The following is a 24,187-nucleotide window of genomic DNA, read 5'->3' as shown; positions in this document are numbered from 1 at the left end:
CTGAACAATTTAATCACCCAGTGAGTGATTTGCCTGCTAAAACAAGAGTGAATGTTCTTCGAAAGGAATATTACACCTCAACCATTGTTACGTTATAATATTTAATTCATAAGTAAAGAATAATAAAACAGGATGTGTTGTTAAAAAGAAAAAGTCAAACCAGACTCAAAATGGCCCAGATTTTGGATTTCACATGCAGAGACTTTAATGTGAATATTATGAAAATGTTCAAAGAACTCCAGAAAATTACCTTAAAGGAAATAGAGAAAAGCATGGTCTTAATTAAAGAATATTTGCAGTGAAATGGAAATCATAAAAACTTAGCATATGGAAATTCTCAAAATGAAAATTTCAATAACTGAATTGAAATATTTAATGTAAGGGCCTGAAGTATATTGCATATAACAGAAGAATCAGTGACTTTGAAGGCAGATCTATAGAAATTATTTTCTTCAGAATGTAGGAAGAAAAGATTGTATTAAAAATGAACAGAATCTCAGGTACTGTTGGATAAATATCAGTCTGTCCAGAACACCTGTAATTGGAATCCCAAAAGGATAAGGGAGTTAGATTGTGGTTGACAAAATATTTGACAAAATAATGACTAAGAAATTCCAAATTGAATGAAGAATATCAGCATATCGTTCAAGAAGCTCAGCAGACCCAACCAGGGTAAATATTAAAGGGAAATACACCTTGCACATCCTGATCAAATTGATGAAAGCCAAAGGTAAAGAGAAAATCATAAAAGTAACTGGGGAGAGGGGCGTAGAGAGCATTACAGATCTGAAAACAAAGATGAGAGCTTTTGCTGGCTTTGTTGGAAAGCAGAAGTCAACAGAAGGGTGTATTTTAAAGTGTTGAAATAAAAAAAACCTATATACTCAAAATGTTTTATTTATTAGATACTCTTTCAAAAATAGAACAAAACACATTTTTAAGTGACATGAATCCTGAGAGAGTTTGGGGCCATCTGACCTACCCTACAAGAAATGCTATCAGTTGTCCAGAATTCAGGCCAAAGGAAAATGATACCATATGGAAACTCAGATGCACGAAAAGAAACTGATAACTAAGACAGACAAACAAGAGAGAACAATGTAGAATGGATTTCTCAATGTTCGCGGCAGTAAGAGACATGATGGTAAGGGCACAAGTGACGTGTACAGCAACTGGGACTGCGCTGTTGCGACCTTACGCACATGAGATCAGCCAGAAGGTGTGGAATGTGAGTGACGTGTTGGGAGGGTGAGGCAGTTACTGAAAAACGAACAGGTACAATATTTACTAGATAGTAACTCTCAATAGATTAGTACAAAAAGATGCATTTTGTTACTCTTAGAGCACTCAGAAAAAATTTAATGAAAAAAGATATAGTTCTGAAGACATTAGAAAAAGTAAAATGGAATATTAAAAATTGCCTGATTAGCACAAAATCAGGAAAGGTATAAAAGAAAGGTAAAGAGAACAGACAAATAGAAGACAAAGAGTTAAAAAATAAAAATAGCATAGTTACGAATATTTCAAGGCAAAGCATATTATACGAAAAAAAGAATGATATTACACAATAATAAATGGAGTGACTTACTAGGAATAATCATAAATATGTATGCTTATAATAACACAGCATCAAAATGCATGAAGCAAAAACTGGTAGAATTAAATGGAGAAATAGATAACTTCTCAATCATAATGAGACTTTAAACACTCCTTTTTTCAGTAAATTCTAGAGAAACTGACCAAAAATATTAGTAAATATTTTGAAAATCAAGACAGTTCTATTAACCAACTTAGAATTGATATTTGCAGAACATTTCACACAATAACGGCATTATATGCTTGCTTTTCAAGTTCCCATGGAGTGTTTGCCAACGTAGACCATATAGGGACGTAAAACAGGTTTCAGTAATTTTTAAAAGATTCAGATTTTACATTGTATGGTTTCTGCTTTTCTGTCTAAAACAATTGAATTGTACAATAATAGAACATCTCTTTGAAAATTATGTAACGCACTTTTCAGTTATTTGTGGGTCAAAGAACAATTATTTTGAACTGAATGAAAATGAAAACATTGAAAAAGAAAACTAACTCTTAAATTACCGACATCAGAAATTAAAGGAGGAAATTCACTACAGAAACTGAGAGACTCATAGTATACATAATCATGTATGTAAAAATTGTCAAAATATTTGTATACCAAATATTGAAACTCACTAAAACGAGAGTTTATTATGACCAAGTAGTGCAAGCTTGATTCACCTTAAAAAATGTAGTTAACCATATCACCAGAAAAAAAGGAGACAAATCATATCTGAATAGATGTAAAATAAAAAGCATTTGATAGAATTTTGCTTTATCACAAATAAATAAAATCTCTTAGCAACTAGAAATTGAATAACCTCTTCAACCTGATAAAAGACATCTATGGAAAATCCGGAGCTATTCTCATGGTTAGTGGTAAAATATTGAATGCTCTGTTATTTATGATTGGAAACCAGTCAAGGATTATCTATTCCTACCTCTTCAGCATTGTAATGAACGTCCTAACCTGTGTGATAAGAAAAGAAAAAGTAAACCATTTTTTAATGACCTGATTGTCTATGTGAATGCATAAGGAATTTGCAATAAACTTTTTTGAAGTAACCAGTGAATTTCACAAGGTCACAGGATAATCAGTATACCAGAATGAGTTCTGTTTTTCTCTGTAGCAATGATATATATTGGAAAACAAAATAAAAAATAGTACTATTTATAATAGCATCAATAAGATTAAAAACTTAGGGATACATTTCACTAAACATGCTGTTTTCTACACTGAAAACTATAAGATATTGCTGAGAAAAATTAAAGTTGTAAATGAGGTATTTACCACATTCATAGACTGGAAGATTCAATATTGCTAAGATTTTATTTTTCCCTCAAGTGATCTATAGATTCCTAATAGACATACGATACACATTCCCAATCAAAATCTCAGTGGGTTTTATTACAGCAATTGACAAAAGTTACAAAAATTCGTACATCATACAGAGAACCCAGAATTGAAAAAATCAATTTGGAAAAGAACAAACTTGGAGGACTTAGACTGTTGATCTGATATCAAGGCAGTCAGCTTTAGCTTAAAGATAAGCGTACAAATAAACTTTTTCTGGAAAGTTTAGAAATGGACCCACAGAAACACCAGCAAATGATTTGCAATAAAGACTTCAAGGCTAGTGAATGGGAAAGGGAACTTCATTGTATCAAATGGTGTTGCAAAACTTGGATATCCTATGGACTAGAATGAATCTCAACTCCTGAGTCACACCGCACAGAATCATTACTGAGGGATGGAGTATAGACCTAAACATGCAAAGACAAAATATAAAGCTTCTGGAATAAACCGTAACAGTGAAGGGGGTATAAAATGGTATAAACTTCCATTTCTTATAAAGTTACGTGTACATTTCCACTATAATTTTTTAGATATTTAATTAAAATGAAAAGATTCATATAAAACTATTCATAATATCCTGTATTAATTTTCACACATGGCTGTAACCAGTATCTACAGCCCTGGTGGCTTAAAACAACAGAAATTTATTCTCTTACATTTCTGGAGGCCCAAAGCTCTAAATCAGCGTTTTGGCAGGGTTGGCTCCTTCTGGAGGCGCTTGAGGAAGAATCTGTTCCTTGCCTCTCCTAGTTCCTGGTAGCTGGTAGCTGCTTTCAGTTCTTGGCATTTCTTGGCTTGTAACGTTACTTCAGTCTACCTCCTCCTTCACGTCACTGCCGTCTGTTCTCTCTCTACTGTTTCCATTAAAGTGCCATCAGTCATTGGACTCAGGGCTTACCCTAAATCTAGCATGATCTCATGTGGAGGTCCTTAACTTCACCACATCTGCAAAGACACCATTTTCAAATAAGTTCACATTAACAGGTTCCTGGGGTTAGGACTTAAAGTATCATTGTTTTGAGTCCCTATTCAACCCAATCCTTTACATAGCCTCCAACTGAAAAGGAAATCATCCCAGAAAACTATTGACAGGAACATGGATAAACAAATTTTGATGTGCTCTCGCAATGAAGAGGAACTAATAAAAAGGAACCAAGTACTCAATTACACCAGGTGTGTATGAATCTCCAAGTAATTTTGTTGTGTGGAAGAAGCCAGACTCAAACAGTGTTTCCTGTAGGTTTCATTAATACAAATTTTAAGAACAGGCAAAACTCAGTTATAATGATAGAAGTAAAAACATTGGTTTTCTCCGGGAGGGCGGGAACTGTCTGGAAGCAGACGTGAATGAATTTAAAACACCAGAATAGTTCTGAGCTTTATGCCAGCTTTTTAATTCATCAAATAGGAAACTTATGTGTTCAGAGCGCTTGCTAAGATTGCCAAGTTAAATAAGTCTCTTGCTCTCTAGCTTTACCACCTGAGTATCTGTAGAATTCATCTGGACCTCCTGTGAAATCCTTAGTGGTCCAGAATTGATAAGCATTTGTAAACAATGACAAGCTATTTATGATGTCTATAGGCGATTGTCCACTTCTTGGCTAGCTAGAGGAATATACATTTTTATCCTGTGAGTATATATTTTTTGTATTATTCTTGGCTTACCTTGCTCCTATGAAAACTTGTAAAAAACATACCATATGTACTTTGCTGTTGTGTAGTTTTTAAAAATAATTTTAGCTTAGGAGTTTTAATAGCATAAGGCCACATTTCTTTCAAAAACATTGTTTGATATTCTGAGCACTACCCAGGCATAAGGCACTTGAATAGCTATGTTTTTGACGCCTCTCTTGAGGTAAAATGAGCATTGCTTTTTTCTGAGAATTCTGGAAATCATGAAAATACTGGCCAGCTAACGATAATGGTTAGATATTTCTCACCTAGTTTAATTAGAAAAGTGAAGTTCAAAACTGTTTCCTAAGTGTCTGAGTTCTATTACTAGATCCTGTTTCTCATATGTCACTTTCCTCCCTCAACCCTTTGTCATCTTCTTCAGGCCTGTCTTTCACAAAGATGCATTTGTGTTTTCACCCTCTCCTCGCTTATCGCCCCTCTCCCACAAGAGCAGAAGAATTAGCTAATATGGAAATACGAGTGGAGAGTACAGTGTGGATCTGGAAAAAATACTAAAAATTCAGCAGAACAGGAGGTAGATGGATATACCCAAGAGAAAGGAAAGGAATATGAAGTAGTCGTAGGCAGAGCACACAGCAGGGTCCTCTCCGTAGTGTTTTATCTAATAACTGCTGTGGGGAAATTAAAAGTCCATTCTTACCGGAAAACATAGCAGAAGAAGTTTAAGTATCAGACGGCTTTTAAGCAGTGGTTGTTAATTTCTACATCGTGATGCTCTTAGTGGAACTGTACACTTGATTGGCAGTATGTGACCTTGAAGCAGTCACTTAACCTTCCTGAAATACTATTTCATTACTCCTTATAATTATGTATTTAAAAGTGTACAAAGTGAAGGTTTAGTCAGTCGATTAAGACTGAAATGAGTAGCTTTTTAATCAGTTGGTTGCTTGTAGTGGTTGAAAGTTAAATGAACAGTTAAGTACATATGAGTTTATGTATGGCTTTAGGGAAGAGTGACGAAGAGATGGAGCCTGCACTGAACTTTTTCGGGGGATGAGCCTAAATAATCCTGCAGACAGGAAGGGGCAAAAACCCAACAAGTTTTGAATAAGTTGACTCCTGAAAATTTCTTCCTTATAAAAGAAACTGCATAAAGCAAACCGTATTACAGCATTAAACATAATTGGTATAAAAATACCAAATTGGTTCCTTTTCTTCATAGAATAATGGATAAAATTAAAATTAGATCTTGAGAGATTGTGTCTCCTTGGGGACTTTTTTGTACTTTTTACCTTTGAAGACAGAAGGAGAGAGTTAGAGGAAATGTGCTGTAAGGGCAGTAACCACCTCTGCGCCTCTCGTGGCAACCAGCGGGCACCCAGCGGGCACCCACCCAGGCAGGACTTGTTGCTTCACTGATTCTCTGAAGGTCTTTCCACCTTATGTTGCCCCTGTTCCAACTACGCATGTTGTCCACAAGCAAAATTTTAGAATAAAAATTACCCTCAGGGTTCTGAATTTGCTTGTTTAATTTTCACTAGTCACTGCTTTTAAGGTTATTTCATTCTGGCGTGAGTCATCTATGGCGGTAGTAGGAGATTGCAGGAGTACTGCTCCCTGCCTTCAAGAAATAGTAGTGAAATCAAATATTCTTTACTTTTTTTATACCTTTAGATTTGAGATTATAACTCATTTTTGTCAGATTTTGATACTTTGGGCTTACATTGCTAAGATCATTTAACAAATGTAAAGGATACCTCTGTAAAAATGAAATTATAATTTCCTCTAGCATTCTAATTATTAACTACCTTAAAGTTGCTTTTATGATAGCCCTTCCTCTCTTTTTTTTTTTTTGTGACTTTGTATCACTATTGAGAGTATTATTTGTGCAAACAAAATGCAAATCCCCAGTGTTGATAAACTATGTGCAGTAATAAGGAAACATTCTTCAGGGTTTAAAGTAAAATATTTCCCCATTGTTTTAAACCTATTTTCTTTGATTCCGTCTGAAGAAACAAACTTTGATTTGATTAATAAGAAAAAGAGCCACACTGTTATTATCATAGGTCTCAAGATTTAGATCTTAGAACATTAGCTTTTATTGAGTTTGTTTTTGTTTTTGTTTTTGTTTTTCATAAAAGGGGCAACCATTTGGCCTAAGGGGTCAGAGTGGGCTCAATGGTGAACGAAAAACTGACTACATCCAGGTGACCTCTCATGGCCCTTTCCAGCTCAATAATTTCATTCTCTGAAATATGATTTATCTCATATCAGTCAACATACTAACTCTCCCAAATTTGGAAGAAAGAGCAATATGAAAAGGATATCTAACTTACAAAAGTGCAGTCAAAGACCTGCTGTTTGGCCAGCTTTCCTGACTTTGCTGTATCAGGATTTCCCATGAACACAGAGCACTTTGTTCTGCGTTGCATCATAGACTTACTCCATCTTTTCAAGCTACCTGTCCCTGGTGCCAGGTAGACTCATTACTCATACGAATCTAGGTTATATTTTTTCCTAGGAAAATTAATTACTTTATACTGGCTGCATATGGTTAGCCTGTCAGCAGGAAACCTTTAACATATTTTGGGGCAGTATCATAGAGCCATTTAAGCAGTCTTTTTTTTCTCTTTCTGCACAAAGCAGTTTACTCATATACAATATGTTGAAATTAATACATTTTGTAATGCTAACGGTTTTCATGGAATACTGGAGAATTCCTTCTCATGTTTATTGCAAAGTGCTAAGTACCGAACTTCATAATTGTGAGTAAGGGCACAGACTGAAAACAGATTCTAGGGGCTCACTATAAACCTCTGGAAGGCCATAATATATGACCTCAAGTGAGTGTTCTTTTGTACATCTTACTATTCTGAAGGATACATTAAATGTAATAGAGTGTTATGTAGAATTGCTCCAATATAATATGAATATACAAGGCTACTCTGGAAAAAGTCCAGCTATTGTTAATATAACGAGAAGAGTTTGTGCAACATTGATGTAATGTGGCAGCCAAGGAGAGTGGACTGGAATGCACATGTGTGAACAGTGACGACTTCACTGTACTAGTCAGTGGGGAGGGTAGATGCCACTGAGTGAGCATGTGTGCTGTGTGGCAGTCACATTGAAAATGAGTGAGTAGAGCAACGAATCTGCATCAAATTGTGCACTAAGCTTGAACATTCCTCCATGGAAACTATTCAGATGGGTCAGAAGGCTTTTGGGGACAATGCCCTGAGTGCAGTGCAAATAAAAGTGGGGCACAAAAGCTTCAAAGATGGTCCAGAATCTGTTGAAAGTGACCCACATTCTGGAAGGCCTGCAACAAGCAGAACACCTGAGAATGTTGAACTTGTACGGACTGCAATCAACAAAGATCGGCAACTGACAGTGCGAGAGCTAGAAGCTGATCTGGGGATTCCAAAATCTACTGTGTCCGAGATTTTGATGAAGGATCTTGGCATAAAACATGTTGTGGCAAAATTTGTGTCATGGTAAAATTCATTCTGTGGCTTCTGCTACCAGAGCAGAGGTAACATTGTGCTGCAGTTGCCAATGAACCAGATTTCCTCAAGGAGGTCAGAGCCAGAGATGAATCAAGGTGCCTACTTTGAAGGGGCCTGAGGTGTCATTGTCCTATGTACAGTGTTTTTTTAGCTTGTATCTTCCTTAATAAATGCCTCTATTATTCATACCACATGACTGGATACTTTCTGGACAGACTTCATAAACCATTTGCAATGTTTAAGTAAGTATAAAAATTTCAAGAAAATGAGTTCATTGGGAGTGTTTTAAGACACATGAAATGACTTTATAGAAGTAATTACTGCTTAAGTCTACTTTATGTACTAGACATTCAATAGTGACACATTATTCTAATAGGAGCTCACTTTTTATTTCTAAAATTTTGTATTACTTAAATTTATTCTATAAAATCATTATTAGTTTGTTTCTTTTTACTTTAAGAAATGTCTTTTGAGCTTATAGTTTTTTACTCTGTCCTAGGAGAAAAACATTTTCTCTAGATAAGAATTCAAAGACATTTCTTGAAGTCAAGGAATTTTAAGACATTTCTTAAAGGACTTTGTAGAGGGGAGTTCTTAGTAACTGTATTTGTTGAGCTCTTAGAATCTTGTCTCTGTACACATAAACATTTCACATGTCAAGTGCCTGGGGAGAGTGCTGATGTAAATTAGACATTTATATTATTTGCTAAGAAACTTTTCAGTCAAGTCGTTGTAAAATTTTGGTCCATCTGAAGATATATTCTCAGAGGTATCTGCTGAGATTAACTCTTTACTGCTCAGTTCTTTTTTAGATGAGTGTCCTGGGTTATATTGTTGCATTGTTAAAATAATGTCTGTATGATCCTATTGGATCTAATAAGTTTAGGCTTAGGGATGGCATATTTTGTTCTAAATGACAACCACCTATTATTACCAGGTAGCTTTCTATGTCCTTGACAGACATCCTGTGCACCTCACCAGCCATTGCTGGTTAGCCTTTCCTTTTGGGTCTGTCACTGATGGAAGTGGTTCCTATTTTAACCCTGTCATGTTCTGTCATCATTTTTTTCCTGACCTGGCCTGAAACTGCTTTTGATGTTTATAATAGTTGTTGAAGTTCAAGAGTTATACTATTACTGTCCCATCAATCTGTTTCAAGTCTCAAATTCCTAATACATTTGGTCAAGGAATTCATACGTAGCTTAAATGCCCTAGGTCTCCAGCCTTCAGGTAAGTGGCTCTTCCTTTACATGTGTTGTTAGAACATGAGGACTAAGTTTAAGGAGTTAAACTTACATGAGGAGTCAGAACTTGCTGAGCCTCTAGCCATTTTGTGTGTATTTGTGACACTTTGAACCCCCTGCCTTCCCAACAGGGAAACCCCGAGTCCCAAACAGACCTGTGGCTTTGCATTGCTTCTGTCTCCTGTTACGCCCGTGCTGCCTAAGTCTAACTCTGCTAATTTAGTGTGTGTCAGGAGTCATTCTGCTTTCCCGTGTTGCTGAAGAAAGTCACTGGTACAAATTGGGACCTATTTACTCTCCTATCTAACACGTCTTGTTAGTCAGCAGTGCTTCTGAGGACAGCAGTAGCTACTTGAAGAAAACAAACCCTCTTTTACACCTTTCTGAATGTCTTAAACGTGACCCACCGTGTGACAAATTTCAGTTTTGAACAAAATTAATGATGTGAATGCTTTGTAATTTGTTGCCTCTGTATTCTCTTTTTAAAATTTAGTTGTAAAAATATGTACAGTACTTTATTGCTTAATTAAACTTTATCATGTAATTAAAGCTTTCATTTCATTAAGCTTCTAAATTGTTAAATTTTTTTTTTTTTTTTTTTTTTTTTTTTGAGGGATGGCTCTGGATTCTTCAGAAAAACAACCAGGTTTTTCTTTCTTCCTGCTATCAGTTCTAGGGAACATATTGCTTCTTCGGTACTGTCATACCAATAAATCATCCCAGATTACTTGCAGGCTTACAGTACTAAAGTATACCATGCATTTTAAAGGAAATCTGCTATTTTCTTTTCAATCAGATGAGCAATGTGAAGAGACTGCGGCCACGGCTCAGTGCTATTCTCTTTAAGCTTCAGTTTGAAGAGCAGGTGAATAACATCAAACCTGACATCATGGCTGTCAGCACCGCCTGTGAAGAGATAAAGAAGAGCAAAAGCTTTAGCAAGTTGCTGGAACTTGTATTGCTAATGGGAAACTACATGAATGCCGGCTCCCGGAATGCTCAAACCTTCGGATTTAACCTTAGCTCCCTCTGTAAAGTGAGTTTGTTTGTTTTTGTCTTTTTTGAAATACATATTTGCCTGCACACTTACTCATAGAATGCCAGCCGTGATGACATTATTTAATTATTTTTTTTAATTTTGATATGTTCATTATCAAGAACCTGGACTGAACCATGAACCCAAACCCAGAGGGAACTGAGCTAATTTTCTTAACCTCTGACCTAAATCCACACGTTAATTCTCTTTGATCTGCAGATCCATCCGAAGGCATTTGCTTAATAACAAAATCATGTCATAAACCTGTGCTTTCTCAAACTGATGAAATGGGACATCAAAATACTGTCATTCGATTTAGGTACCTGCATCTATGATGGTATATAATGACAACTGCTTAGGATTGCCACTAACATTTTTACCTTTAACTAGTTAAATATTTCTTTGTATTTAATTTTTGCAAGCAGACTAAAGGGAGGGGAAAGTGAGATTGCTTTATATAAAGGGGAAGTTATGATTATATAAAGGAATAACAGATTTTGAAATGTTTTTATCTAAATATAGTTTTAGAGGATATGAAAATTGTGTAAGTTTACAGATTTTTGTTTCTGCTAGATTCTTCCATAGGTTAACATTTTCTACAGCAACTATATCCAGCGTTTTATGTAAGAGAGCTCTTTTCTAAATGATGGGTCAGAGTAATAGTGCTTTATTGATCTCCTTATAACAAATTCTTCTCAGTTACACATCGCAAGGAAAGCTTTCTCTTGTTCTTGACCTGGTAACATGTACTCTCCCTGACTAAGGAATTTGATTATTGCTATTGCCAGTTAGGAAGGGAAGGTGAGAAACAAGTTCAACTTTAGCTATGGGTTTGCTGAATAGTTAATCTCTTGGTATTTTCATGACTTTTCTTACATTAGTTCCCCAACCTAAGCCTCCCATTGATATCAAAGATTTGCGAGCTTTTCCACTCTTCCGTCTCCATCTTTTCATTTTCCTCTCTTTTTTTTTTTCTTGGCTCTCTGTATTCTGTTAAGGTCTCTAGCATGGGTGATGTAATCCATAACACATGTATCAAAGACTTTGCGCAGTTTTAGAGTGCTTACCCATTACTGTGGTGCCAAATACTTGGCCTGATCGTCGCATTTAATACGATTAATATTTACCTAGCATGTGTGAAACATACATTTTTTACATTTAAACCATTAATTGTGATTAAATGTTTTAAGGGAGCTTATATACAAAAAGTTACAGCAGCAGAGTTAAGAGAGCTTAGCTCTGCTAAGGAAAGGCGGCTAAGTATTCAGAGAGGAACAGAAATTTGCGCTGGATGTGGAAGAGTGAGTGGGTGTCCCCTGAGAGGAAAAGGCATTCCAAGCAAGAATCAGCAGTTTGTATGAAAGGTGTATCATGGTGTGTGAGAGTACACCGAGGGGCCCAGTGCGGTTGCAGCCTCGAGAGGAGAGGAGCGGAGAAAATAGAAATGAGATAGTAAACGGGCCTAGATCGCAAGAAGCCTCACATGTCACTCCTCATGGTCAAGGTTTTATGGAGATGTGTTATCTGTATAAGTCAAGTGATGTTTTCAGGTATCTTGTAGGAAGACAATTCCAATAGCAGTATGGAAAAAAGTAAGCTACATTGTCACCATTAGCCAAATGTTTTTATTTAAGTTTAATCAAAATTTAAACTTAATTCAATATCCCGTTCCTCAGTCACACTTGCCATGTTTCAAGGGAATCAGTGTCCATACATGCTGGCAACGTAAACATAAACCGTTTCTGTCACTGCAGAAAGTTCTGTGGACAGCACTGGTTAGAGGACTACAGTGGGAGAAACTGTCATTGGCTGACAGTAGCACATGACCTAGAAAAGTGACAGAGAAAATGTAGCTGAGAAGATAGATAGGGAAGGGGAAGGAGGAAGGGGAAGGGTCAAAGATAATTCCACGCTACTGACATGTTTGAAGTGGTTGCTCAAAAATGAAGTTCAGGTGGTTTGTGGTGTTTTCTTCCCCGTTTACCTCAGTGTCTTGAAGAGCATCTGATTAATGTCCCTTATTTAATTACGTAGCAAATATTTGAGAGCCCATTACATAATAGTCATTGTGATTTTGGATGATGGAGGTCTGAGCTAAGGTAGTAATAGAGAGGTTCTAGGTAGAATGGGGCAGGGGAGGGAGGGAAGTGCACACATTTAAGAAACATGTGGGGAATTGTCAGGGGGTGGTGATTATGAATTTGGAAGCAGAAGGACAAAGAGGGAAGCTAGATTGCCAAGATCAGGCTTTCCCTGAGAAGGAAAGCAAAGGAGGAAAAACAGAATGCAGAGCAAGTGGTGGAGAGGTTAAGTTCACACCTAGAACTTAATACAACTTCCTTAATACCTAATACAACTTCCTGGTATTGGTTTCCTGGTGCTTGGTGTCTGTTTCTCTTTAGATATTGCATCTCAGAACTATGGCCAACTCACACAGTGTTGACCACATGCCCTCCTTCAAAAGAGCACTGTTGAGTAGGGATTAGGTCAGATTAATGAGGTGGCATAGCCTGACAGTGCTTGGTATATAGTAAGTAATCAATAAATAGCTCTCGAATGACAGTGCAGTAGAAACAATGCTGTATCTCTTAGTTATCACACAGTTGAAAATGGACATCTTCTAATACTGAGATACAGTCATTGATACATAGTAATTTTTAAATCTTTTACAAATGCAGTGCATGCTGTTATTATTTTACTGTAGTCAATCTGCAAGCCGGCTAATCTGTCTCCAGATAATAAAGTTGACTGTATTTTCAGCCAGTGAGACTGGATATTTTAATCATCTCTCTTAGGAGACTTCTGTTGTGTAAAAAACAAAATAAATAGTAGAACTTCGTATTTTTTTATTAGCCTACGCATCAAGTTGAAAGCATACACTGAACAAGATGATATCTCATCATGTTTCCTCTTTTTTATTGTAAGTAGCAGTTTGATCTTTCAGAATGGTGATTGAATTTTCACACTGAGTATAAAGCATTTGGTTTGATCATAAGTCTCCACACAAGGAATTTCAAATTTACTTGAAAGTAGAAAGATAGAGTTATATTTTAACCTGTTAAAACATGCTAGGTAATCCTGTGACATCTAATATTCTATATGCCAATTTTTTACTTGTAAGTATCCTTTGTACATTTATCTCAAGTGTGAACTGTGCATGAAAATTCATATTAAACTTATTAACTTTGCACAGTTTAGAATAATTACATGAGTTTTGAATTCCATATACATTATATTTTAGGAGCTGTATTATATTCTTCTATCTATTTGTTAGTGAGAGATGGCTAACTAAAATAACTGAGTTCAGAGAGACAAAAGGGTTCATCTAATTTCTTTTGTCCTGAAGATTTAATATAGCTTATGATAAGTAAATATAAACATGAAATATGAGATACAAGGTAAACATAAAATAGAATCTATTATTAATATTTAAATAAAAATGAAAGTAGATGCATAAGTTGAGGCTTTCTGGTGGTAAAAATGAAGAGCAAACATGGCTGTGACAATTTTCATGAGCTAAAAATAGTGGTTTCTCTGATTAGCCAGAGCTGGACTTCATAAGAAATTTTGCATGTGTAGCGTCCTAAAGGGAAAATGTGGTGTGGAGCTGTGTTCTTACAAATAATAAGTGGAAAGACTCCATTACAACTATCCCCTTACCATCTTTTCCCCTTTCTCATCCCCCACAAATATGTATTCAGGGCCTGGTAGGGCTTGGCACTCCAAAAGAACCCTTATGGTAAGATATAAGTATGGTCTTTAGTTACAGTAGTGCTACTTCTAGTTTAAGTAAAATGGAATTAGTGCCTTGCTTTCTGATAGCACAGCTTTTCAAATGGATTACCTTCCTGAGACCTGTAATTTAGGACAATGGATGGACTACTTCATTCATAAAGTCCTCCAAAGATTTGACTAGACTTTAGATAAAAATGTGATAATAGGTAGTTTGAGATTATATTCTATTTTTAGGAGTTTTACTGATTAAATGGAAATATATATCCTTAGAAATTTAATCAGCAAATGGTAGGTTCTTACCTAACCAAAATCCTACCAATGTTGTCAGTGGAAATGGGGTCCTTCCACGGAGTCAAAAGAAAGGCAATTCAGTGACCTACCAGTGGGAGGATGAGGTACGGTGGTAAGATCTATTGGAGTAGAAATAAAAGACTGCCCCCAGGCTCCCCGTGTCTCATCTCTGTCCATCCCGCTGTGGAAGAAGTCCAGCCTTGCCTTCACCAAGCCCAGAAGAAGGGCCAGGGTCCAGAAATTCTGTGCCGTTGATTCAGTCCTGTCAAAGCTGAGTCCAGTTCAGTCTCTGTCCCCATCTGGCTAGCTTAGCCTCTGTTACTGGTGCGCTCTGGCCGCGGATGTGCTGCGGTGCCCAAGGCTGTGTTTGGGCCTGCGGGGCTGCCAGGGCCAGAGGGCTGACAGCTTGCACTTGGAGCCCATGCCTGGGCTCCTATGGCTGCTAGGCTGGCCTGGCAGCTACGGAGAGGGGAGAGGGAACAGGGAATGAAGGAAGGAATGAACCGGCAAATGGATGCATTACTGAGCAAGAGACCTTTGTCAAGTTCAGATTATATTATCTCGGGCTTTGCAATGAACCAGTCTCTTTCCCAATTCTTTGTCCACTTGTGCTGGACCCTCCCTCTAACCAGTCTATTTCCTAGATTTTTGTGGGCTTGTACTGGGTCTTTCCCTGACCTTTCTGTTCTTTTTCCCAGATTAAACACCTCCCTGTCATGGTCGCCATCGTGGCTTCTACTGCATGTGTGCCCAGCAGTCGAGTTTTCCTTGCTGTTTTCTCTCTCCCTGGTAATCTGGGCTAATGACCAGTAACCAGTTCTTCCTGCCCACTTCCGGGATTAGGTCCAGAGTGTAGAGGATGCAGCAGTCCCCTGGGGTGTGTGAAGCTGTAGCTTCCTACCTAAGTAAGCTTAGTCAGTTTTGATTCCTTCTCCGTTATTAATATCTAGCTACCTACACTAACACCTAGAAGAAAATTGTATGTGGTTAATGTTGAAGTTTGTGCTCTAAAAAACCTGTTTGTAAGGCCAATGTCTTTTGGTCCCAGGTAGATCTAGCAGAAGAATGAGTTGACCCAACCATCAAAGTTCAACACCATATTAAAATATATGAGGTGACTTTATCTTGTAAATATAAAACTGATGTTTTCAACCCACGTGCAGGAACTATGTCATGTGTTTAGTGATGTTCATTAATGATTTGAATAACAAATAATCTCAGTGAATACAAATAAATGCTGGAGCTGTAAAATGTAGCTCTTTGTCAAGGTAATTAGACTAATTTCATATATTAGGATAGTAGATATAATTTTTGGAAGACTTTACCAACTGTAATAACTAATTTTATCAGAATTTGTGCTGTTATTTGGGGGGTAATTGCGGAAACAAATAGCCATTCATTCTACTATAAATTTATCCACAGCATCCCTTTGTAGCACAGTTTCTGTTCCTGGTGGCAGTAGAACATGTGAGTTCATCTCAAAGAGTAGTCATCAAGGGGTGCACAGTACCAGCCGTGGGTGTTGGGAGTTAGGCAATATAGGTGGGGGGGTTGTCATACAAGATTGATTTTTGTCTAAGTTCTCTTTTCTAGTGTTTGAAAATTTTATCTCATCTTCTAAATATTCCTTTTACAAGCACAGGACAAAATTGAGTGACTTCACCAAAGTTGTGCTGGGGAAGATTTTTTAGAAAAAAATGAATTTTTTTTTTCTTTAATATCTCCACCAACTCCAGTGAGTGATTTCCTGAAATTGCGAACAGCCCTTTGTAAGACGTCGATTCTCAGCCCGGACAACTGTAAGAAGTACTCACATGTCAGCCCCACATGAGATTGCCTCGGCATGTATGGGTGTGTGTTAGATTAGTGGCATTAAAAAAAAGGCCTGGGTAATTTAATGCACTGACTGAACTGAGAATCACATCAGCTGTCTCCTGCCCTACTCCGTTGTCCCAGAATTGAAGATCCTTCATTGGTGGTCTGGAACCAACCAACAAACATTAAAAAAACAAAACAAAAAAGAAGCAACTTTACTTCTTCACTATAGGATGATGATGAGTGGTGAGAATATTTCCAAAAACCATTACTTCTCTTTTTTTTGCGAAGATGAACTCTACTTTAAAATTTAAAAAAAGGGGGAGTGAAAGGTGTATGGGTGTGAGGCACACAGTGGCACTGCAGTCAGTTGATGGCAGTACCCTGAGTTATTTTGCAGGGCTCCCCTTGTACGGGTGGAGTGTCGATGATTATGAAAAGCGGGAGACGAAGACCTCTGCCCGTCACAGGCACTGTGTATGTGGCCCACCTGTCACAGTCACACAGGGTAACCTCGGTTCTCGTAGGTCACCTTTTCTATTATGAAATTATTTTTTAAGAAAGACCTCTACCAAACCAACCCATTGTTCTGTCTGCAGTCAGTGTTTTTAGAAGAACTTTAGAGAAATTTTATTTCTTATCAAATTGAAAAAATCACACTAGTAAATTTGGCATCCACTGAAAGTAAAGCAGTTTTTGGCCAAAGACTTGCAGATAACAAATGCCATTCTTATTTTATACCCAGCCAATTAAATCACAGAAACACTGACTTCCAAAGCAACATGGAACTATTTAGATTCTTTACCCCTTTTGACTCAGCCATTCACACCATTTAATGCATGGCGTTTTCCAAGAAACATACAATTGGCTTTACTAACTAGTGTTTTTGATGAATTCTATTCATATTACTTCGACTGGTTTTTCAGTTGTAACTAAACATTGTAAATTAGAATTATTATTTTAATAGAATTGTAATGCTCCCAATCAGCAAATACCCTACTTGTGTGCTGTGTCTCACTGCTCCCATGACAAACATTGCTGATCTGTCAGACTCCCTTTCTCCCCCACACAGCCTCAGAATCCACCTCAACACCTTGCTTATCGGCAGCTACCACAGATCAGAGGTCGCACCCACCTGCCACCCTGTTCAACGTGATGCTTTATTTTTGATCCTCTAGGAAGCTTGTTACAGAGCTCTCCTTTATCAGGGACCTGCGTTGTTTCTTGATTGGGGCATCAGAGGCAGAACACGCAACATTATTGCCTATACTTTCCAAGGTGCTTAAACACATTGATTTTAAGGCGGAGGGGAAGGGTACAGTGATGAAACAGGTGTACATCAAAACCAGACAAAGACATTACAATACGGGAAAATTTTAGCTTGATAGCTCTCATAAACATAGGTGTAAAACTCATCAACAAAATATTATAATTGTTTAATTATATATCTGTGAGTATATGGTAAAACCAGCTTATTTTAATTTTAGAAGTCCTTATTACTCATAGGATTTTTTTTTTGCTTATTTAATGTTTCAACCCTCTTATTTTAAAATGAAAATGTAACAAAAATATAAAGATTTTCATACACAAATACCATAAATGTATCCAATCATCTATTTTACCTAGTATTGATTGACTTGTGCCCATCTTTAAGATCATTATAAAGGTTTTATTACATGAACTAAAAATGGTTATGGCCATGCCGGATAGGCATCTTGTTTTGCTCATGTTAATACTTTTTATTCCATTCATTTTGGAAAGATACACTGTCTTTTTGAAAAACCTAATTAAGGAGTGATTATTTTTAATGTGTTTATGCATATCAGAAAATATTGTCTATTCAAAAATTGTGGGTTGGTTTCTCTAATGGACTTGACTTTTTGAACTTCTTATCTGAGTAATTATGACATATTCATTGGAAGTTTGTATTTATAAATCCATTTTTGTGTGGATAACTTTAACTTATATTTAGAGATGCTATTTCATACATATACAAATCACTTTATTCTGCAAAGGATTTGAGAGGAAAGATGATGTTATTATGAATACTTGTTAAAATCTGTTGAAGTTTAAACTTTATAGATATGTTTTCACCCAGCCATATTCATATTTTATGTCAGCACTATTACATTAGCAATATGGAAAGGCTTGCTGTTTGAGTTATGTATTCAGGTGGCATTTTATTAACATAAAATATAAAACAATAGAAAGAATATCGTGCTCTCAAAACTAGAAATGACATAAGGGTGTAGGGTGTTCATTTTCAAAGGCTTTCCAGGCTAGAATTTTCAGGTTATAGAGATTCAGTATTTTAAATTGCATTAGTGCTCTTTTGTCTTACTATTATTTTTATCCACTGTGTTTTTGAGAATTGTGTTTCTTTTGATGCACAATAAAGCACAGTAGGAAAATACTTCTGTCAAGGAGCCATATCTGTAGTGGTGAAGAGGTCCGCACGTTCTCAGACGCGGGTGCAAACCTTGGCTCTGTTAGATAGCAGCTCAGTGAGGTGGGGCTCAGGACATGGTCTCACGAATGTCTCTGTTTCTGCTCCTTCATAATGGGAATGATGGGCGTTTTAAGCATAAAACCTGTATTCTTGGCCTGTCCCTGCTTCATTGCAAGTGCCACGTAAGACAGCTGCTGCTGTCATTCTCGGCGGTAATACTATTCACCAGTGATGGCCTTCTAGAATGTCCGCGGGGTCATTGCTGGAACTCATAATTTCGTCATTTTTCTGGTGGTCGGCAATGTCTACAACATTTAAAACAGTGGTGTTTGGAAACATACTCAGATTACAGAACATAATGGGAGGAGAATTACTAATTTAATAATATTCATAAGATACAAGATTTTTATTACCGAAGAGTAAAGGGTTGCAGTCTTTGAATTAAGAAAATCACCAAGATACTAAGGTTCATTTTAGGAATTTTCTTCATTGTGCCTAAAACAAAGAAATTTCATTTTTTAATTTGATTTTATTGTTGTTCAATTACAGTTGTCCCATTTCCCCCTGTTGCTCTCCCCTGCCCTGCCTAACCCCATTACCATCCAAATTTGTGCCAAATACCTTAGAAATATTCCAAAACCTTGCACTGTAGCAACAGAGAACTTCTGCTCCAGACTGACAACTAGGCAATGATTTATTACAGTATCTGCTTTTAACATTATTTTGTCTGGAATGAATAGAGCAGTTGAAGAAAGTCCATCCATCTTTTTGTTCATTTGACATGTATGCCACATTAAATGTACCTTAAAGAAGCAATATATAAATAAGAAATTCTACTTAATAGTGATGATTATTCATCAGGAAGATAAATCTCTTGACAATAATACAAAAGGAATTCTGTCAAGCAATGTCTGTTAAATTTAAATAAAACATATTTTTAAACCTAAATGAATTTTCAAAGCAAACATTTTAGCTTCACTTCTTTCCAACAGTTAGCATTACAGAACGTGCTCAAGTTGATCTCTTCAGCAAAATTATCACTATCTCCTAGGTGTTCTGGCTTAATCCCTGATTACGTTTGATATGAGAAATTAATAAAAATAGGATGTGCCCTCCTTACTGTTAATGTTTATCAAAAAGGTGAAAAAAATTGAGCAGCAAGTAAAGATTTTGACAAATACATTTTGTTGTGCTTTCCTGCTGTTAGAAGGAGTTTGTTTTTTAGGTGATTTGGGGAAGGAGGGAGCCAATAGAGTAATTGAGGCAGGAAAAATACCTTGGCAGAATTACACGATTTTTTCCTGAAAATGTTCAACCTGAAAAAAAAAAGTCTGGCCTCAATTTTAGAGCCATACAGTTTGTAAGTGAGACACTGTGCATTATTGGCACGATCCCTGTATTTCTTTCTTGAATTTCTTACTAACTGGGTTTAATTTCATTTCAGGTTTATTTATTGCAAATTTTCAGGGGGCATTTTTTCTTTCACAGTTGTTAAAAATAGATTTCGGAGGCATAGCAGAATTCTGCTTCCTTTTACTATTCACAGTATACTTTTTAATATTAAACTGTTACCAATATGCTACTTGCTAGTTAGTTGATGTTTTCAAATATACAACCAAGATATACCACCCTCTTCTGTAAATTAGTGTTTAGCTTCATGATTGTCTCTAAATACTTAAATGTATTAGACCTGCAGACTCGACTCTCAGTAAACCTGTAGATGCCATGTAAACTACAGTGTTTCCAGGGTTCTAGTTCAGAGTCTTACTGCTCATGAATAAAGATCGGCATTGACGCAGTGGGTTGTTGTTGGATCAGAGAGACTTCTTGATCTGTTAATCCCAGCAGTGGCTGGCTGTTTAGCTATGTTTCAAATAGTACTGCAAACTCTTTCCAGGCTTCACAGCCAGAGAAGTAGGTGGTGCTTGTCTTACAGTTCCACACAGGCCGAGCATCCAGTTTCACACGAAAGGAGCACGGTAGGAAGGGTGTGAACTGGTGACCGCCGGGAGCTGAGTGTTCACAGAGGGGACAGGATTCCCCAGGTGGACCCTGCTGTAAAGGGGTTGGGGGTGGAGGGGTAAAGAGCTTCATTACTAGGATGCTATTAAAAAAGAGAGAGGGACAACTTTTATGCTAACTGTTAATTGTACAAAGGAAAACTACATTTGCCGAAGTTTTCTACTTTTAATTTGGCCTTATCCATTAACGATGATAGCATGAATGCAATTATGGTTGAGAGGTAACTTTTACAAATTGTATTAACATCCTCACCATATGTAAAAACTGAAACTCACAAAGATTTTAATTAGCTCGAGCATTCAAAAATAACTTCTGGACTGAGATTTATAACTAGGTTTCTTCATTTTTATCTTATTGTTTCAAATTAGATTTTGCTATGTCCACCATCACTAAGTCCACTAGAATGCATATTTAATATTTTTAGAGCAGACAATGAATTAATTCTCTTCCTCTGTCTGGTTTGTATTCTTATTTTACTTCTGTGAAAACTGAGGGCCAGTAACTCGTCCAAAGCTATGTATAGTTTAGGGTGTGTTTTAACATTACTAGGTCAGCCATGCATGTGAGTGGCCATTCTAGGATTCAGGTCATTTCTGAAGTAGGAGGTCTGTCCAGAAGGTACCCACCCATGTTATATGAAAAATAGAGACATTTACTGAAGAAGATACAAGAAACAATGTATGTGCGACAATGATACCTCAGTCCCCTCAGATAGGCACCTTGGGACCTCACACAGTTCTCCCAGTCACCATCAGCTGCCCTGTCGTATTGTCTCAAATTTCACTGATGGTCGAAATTTCTTCCCTTTCATAAGTGATCTTAGTTTTGGGAAAAGCCAGAAGTTGCAGGGCGCCAAACCTGGGCTATAAGGGGTCTGAGTCACCTGGGTGATGTTTCACCAAAAAAAACTGCATGAGACATGATGCATGAAGCTGCATCTCCTATGGCTTATCCTGATGAAGCTGCCCATCACCACCCCCATAGCTGTGGCCTTCAGAATCATTCCGGTAGTTTCCACAGAGGAATGTCCAAGTTTAAAGCAAAATTTGATGCAGATCCATTGCTCTACTCGCTCAGTCATTTTGAATGTGATGGCCACACAGTGCACATGCTCACTACCACCCTCACTGACTAGTGTGGTAAGGTCATCATTGTTCACACATGTGTTTTTTAGTCCACCCTCCTTGGCTGCCCGGTTATATCAATGTCGAACAAACCATTCTTGTTATATTAACAATAGGTGGACTTTTTCCAGACAGACCTATAGTCTTTCAAAACACTCAGCCAGATTTTGTGATTTGTGTTCCTTTTAAAAGGCATTAAATAATGGATTCAACGTTGATAGAAATTTTTTAAATGCCAGGAGCCATTGTAATGTTTTTATTAAAGTATAGTTGGCATATAATGTTGTGTTAGTTTGAAGTGTACAACACAGTGATTCAATGTTAGTTTGTGTCGTTGAGTAGGTTGACATAGTGTTTGATCCTATTACCTGAGTAATCGTACGAAAATCATGCTGTCTAGAAAGGTAGCTGTATGTTGCAGGAATGTGCTGGTTTTTGAATTAATAAGTTGTGTGTGTTAATACTTATGATGGCATGGAATTGCCCCCATTCTCGTATTGTATACTGGCTTTTCCCCTGATGGTGATAGTGATATTTAGTGATGGTAGAATTTGTAAAGATATTACATATGTGGGTATATATTAATGTATACACTTACACATTATTTTTAATCCTTACCCAAGGATATATTTATTGATTTGAGAGAGAGGGAGGAGGGAAAGAGGGAGGGAGGGGATGAAGAAGAGAGAGAGGGAAAGAGAGGGAGAGAGAGAAACATTGATGTGAGAGAAAGATCGATCGGTTGCCTCCCAGAGGTGTCCCAACCGGGGATCAAACCCACAGTCTAAGTATGTGCCCTGACCAGGGATCAAACCTGAAACCTTTTGGTCTATGAGGCAACACTCCAACCAACTGAGCCACCCAGCCAGGGCTGACACACGTATTTTAAAGTGGGAAATTGTTGGAAAAGAAGCAGGAAATTAAGGCTGTCCCAGTTAGGTAGGCCACAAATTTCCAGTTCTAAATTAATCCTGGTATGCACAGTGTGATTTTTTCCCCTCTTGTACATGTATCTGCTCTGGATGATTCCTCCGTTGTAGGGAACACTGCCAGATTACCTACTCGTCCTGTGTTCACGCTCAGTACTCCTTACCCCAGTAAGTTCCCAAAACACGAGCTGACTTTCTATTTAGTGCTTGGATTTTAGCTTAACCACATCTCCTTTCTGCTCGCTTTCCTCGGCCATTTCAGCTTAGGATGGGTCCATTCTGATGCTCAAGCCACTGTTCTTTCTTTCACTGTGTACCTGTTGGAGTTTACGTGATCAAATTTTTAGCCTCAGGGCTAACAGCTCACAAACTAATGGCTCTTAGACCAGTTGATTCCTTTTAAGGTCCAACCACCTGAGGAATTTTCATCAGTTTCTCACCTTCAAAGGGATAAAAAAATTGTTCTCGGTGAACAAAAATGTCTTACTGTTGTTACATGTAAAGCACAGATGTACATACAGTACCTAAATATATGTACAGTGTGCCTGTGGTTTAAAAATCCCATGGGTGCAAACAATTAGGGGGGGAAAATCCCTTAAAAAGCCCCTTAGCTAGCAGTGATGGAAAAGGTTGAGAAACACTGTTTCCAGCTGTATAAATCTGTCTTTTTTGGACATTCCCACTTGGATATTACTTAAAAACTTCAAACTCGACTTGTTCATAACTGAAGTGATTTTTTCGCTGCCCACCCCACCCAAACTGTTCTCATCCCTTGTCACTTAATGGCACCGCCTGAGCTTCTTGTCCACTCTGCCCCGTGATCTTTATTCCCGAAGCATTACCTCGGCTCAGGCCATCGTCTTTCCCTGCCTGGGTTATTGCTACAGCTCTTTAAATTACTCTCTCTGCTTCTGTTACTACCCTTGCTCAAATCTTTTATTCACACTACCACACAGGGAGCTTTCTAAAATGTACATCTGGTCATCTGCTTAAAAATTCCAAATTTTTAGGGATCAAAATCCTATTTCCACTGCATGGCCTACCTTTTCTTTTATTTTCTTTGTTTTCCTGTCCTTCAAGATTTATACGTTTTTACCTTCCTGCCCTCCCCGGCACGCACTTGTATTTTGGAGTCCGGCAGACGCCTCCGCTTGCAACAGCTGCTCCCTCTGCCCCTGACACTGAGCTTTTGACTTTTTTCTTTCCTTCCCTAGCCCCGTGCAACGTCCTCTCTACCAATGTTCAATTTAGACATCACGTCCTCCTAAACGTGCTTTGTGATTCGTTTACTCTACTCTTTGGCCCACCAGGGTAAATACATATTTTCCATTCCTTTGTTTTTTTCACTGAACAGCTTCTTGTGGAAGGACTGTGTCATCTGTGTACCTGCAGCTCCCGCAGTAAATGGTGTTCGCTCTCTCTGAATGCACCAAGTGAAAAACGACCCAATGAGGGGGTGTTTTCAA

At 37.4% G+C, this 24,187-nt stretch overlaps 1 protein-coding gene across 1 annotated transcript in view; it reads left to right on the top strand.

Annotated features, from left to right (window-relative positions):
• DIAPH3 (diaphanous related formin 3) overlaps positions 1-24,187 on the top strand; it is a 455,761-nt gene that overhangs the window by 249,256 nt on the left and 182,318 nt on the right. Inside the window, exon 21 of the mRNA XM_053916803.2 lies at positions 10,117-10,356. Coding sequence (XP_053772778.1) covers positions 10,117-10,356 — 240 coding nt within the window. The remainder of the gene's footprint in view (positions 1-10,116; positions 10,357-24,187) is intronic.

This window comes from Desmodus rotundus, chromosome 13 (assembly GCF_022682495.2).
Source record: "Desmodus rotundus isolate HL8 chromosome 13, HLdesRot8A.1, whole genome shotgun sequence".
Taxonomy (NCBI): domain Eukaryota; kingdom Metazoa; phylum Chordata; class Mammalia; order Chiroptera; family Phyllostomidae; genus Desmodus; species Desmodus rotundus.
Note: the sequence above shows the minus strand (reverse complement) of the source record. Positions and strands in the feature narration are given on the sequence as shown.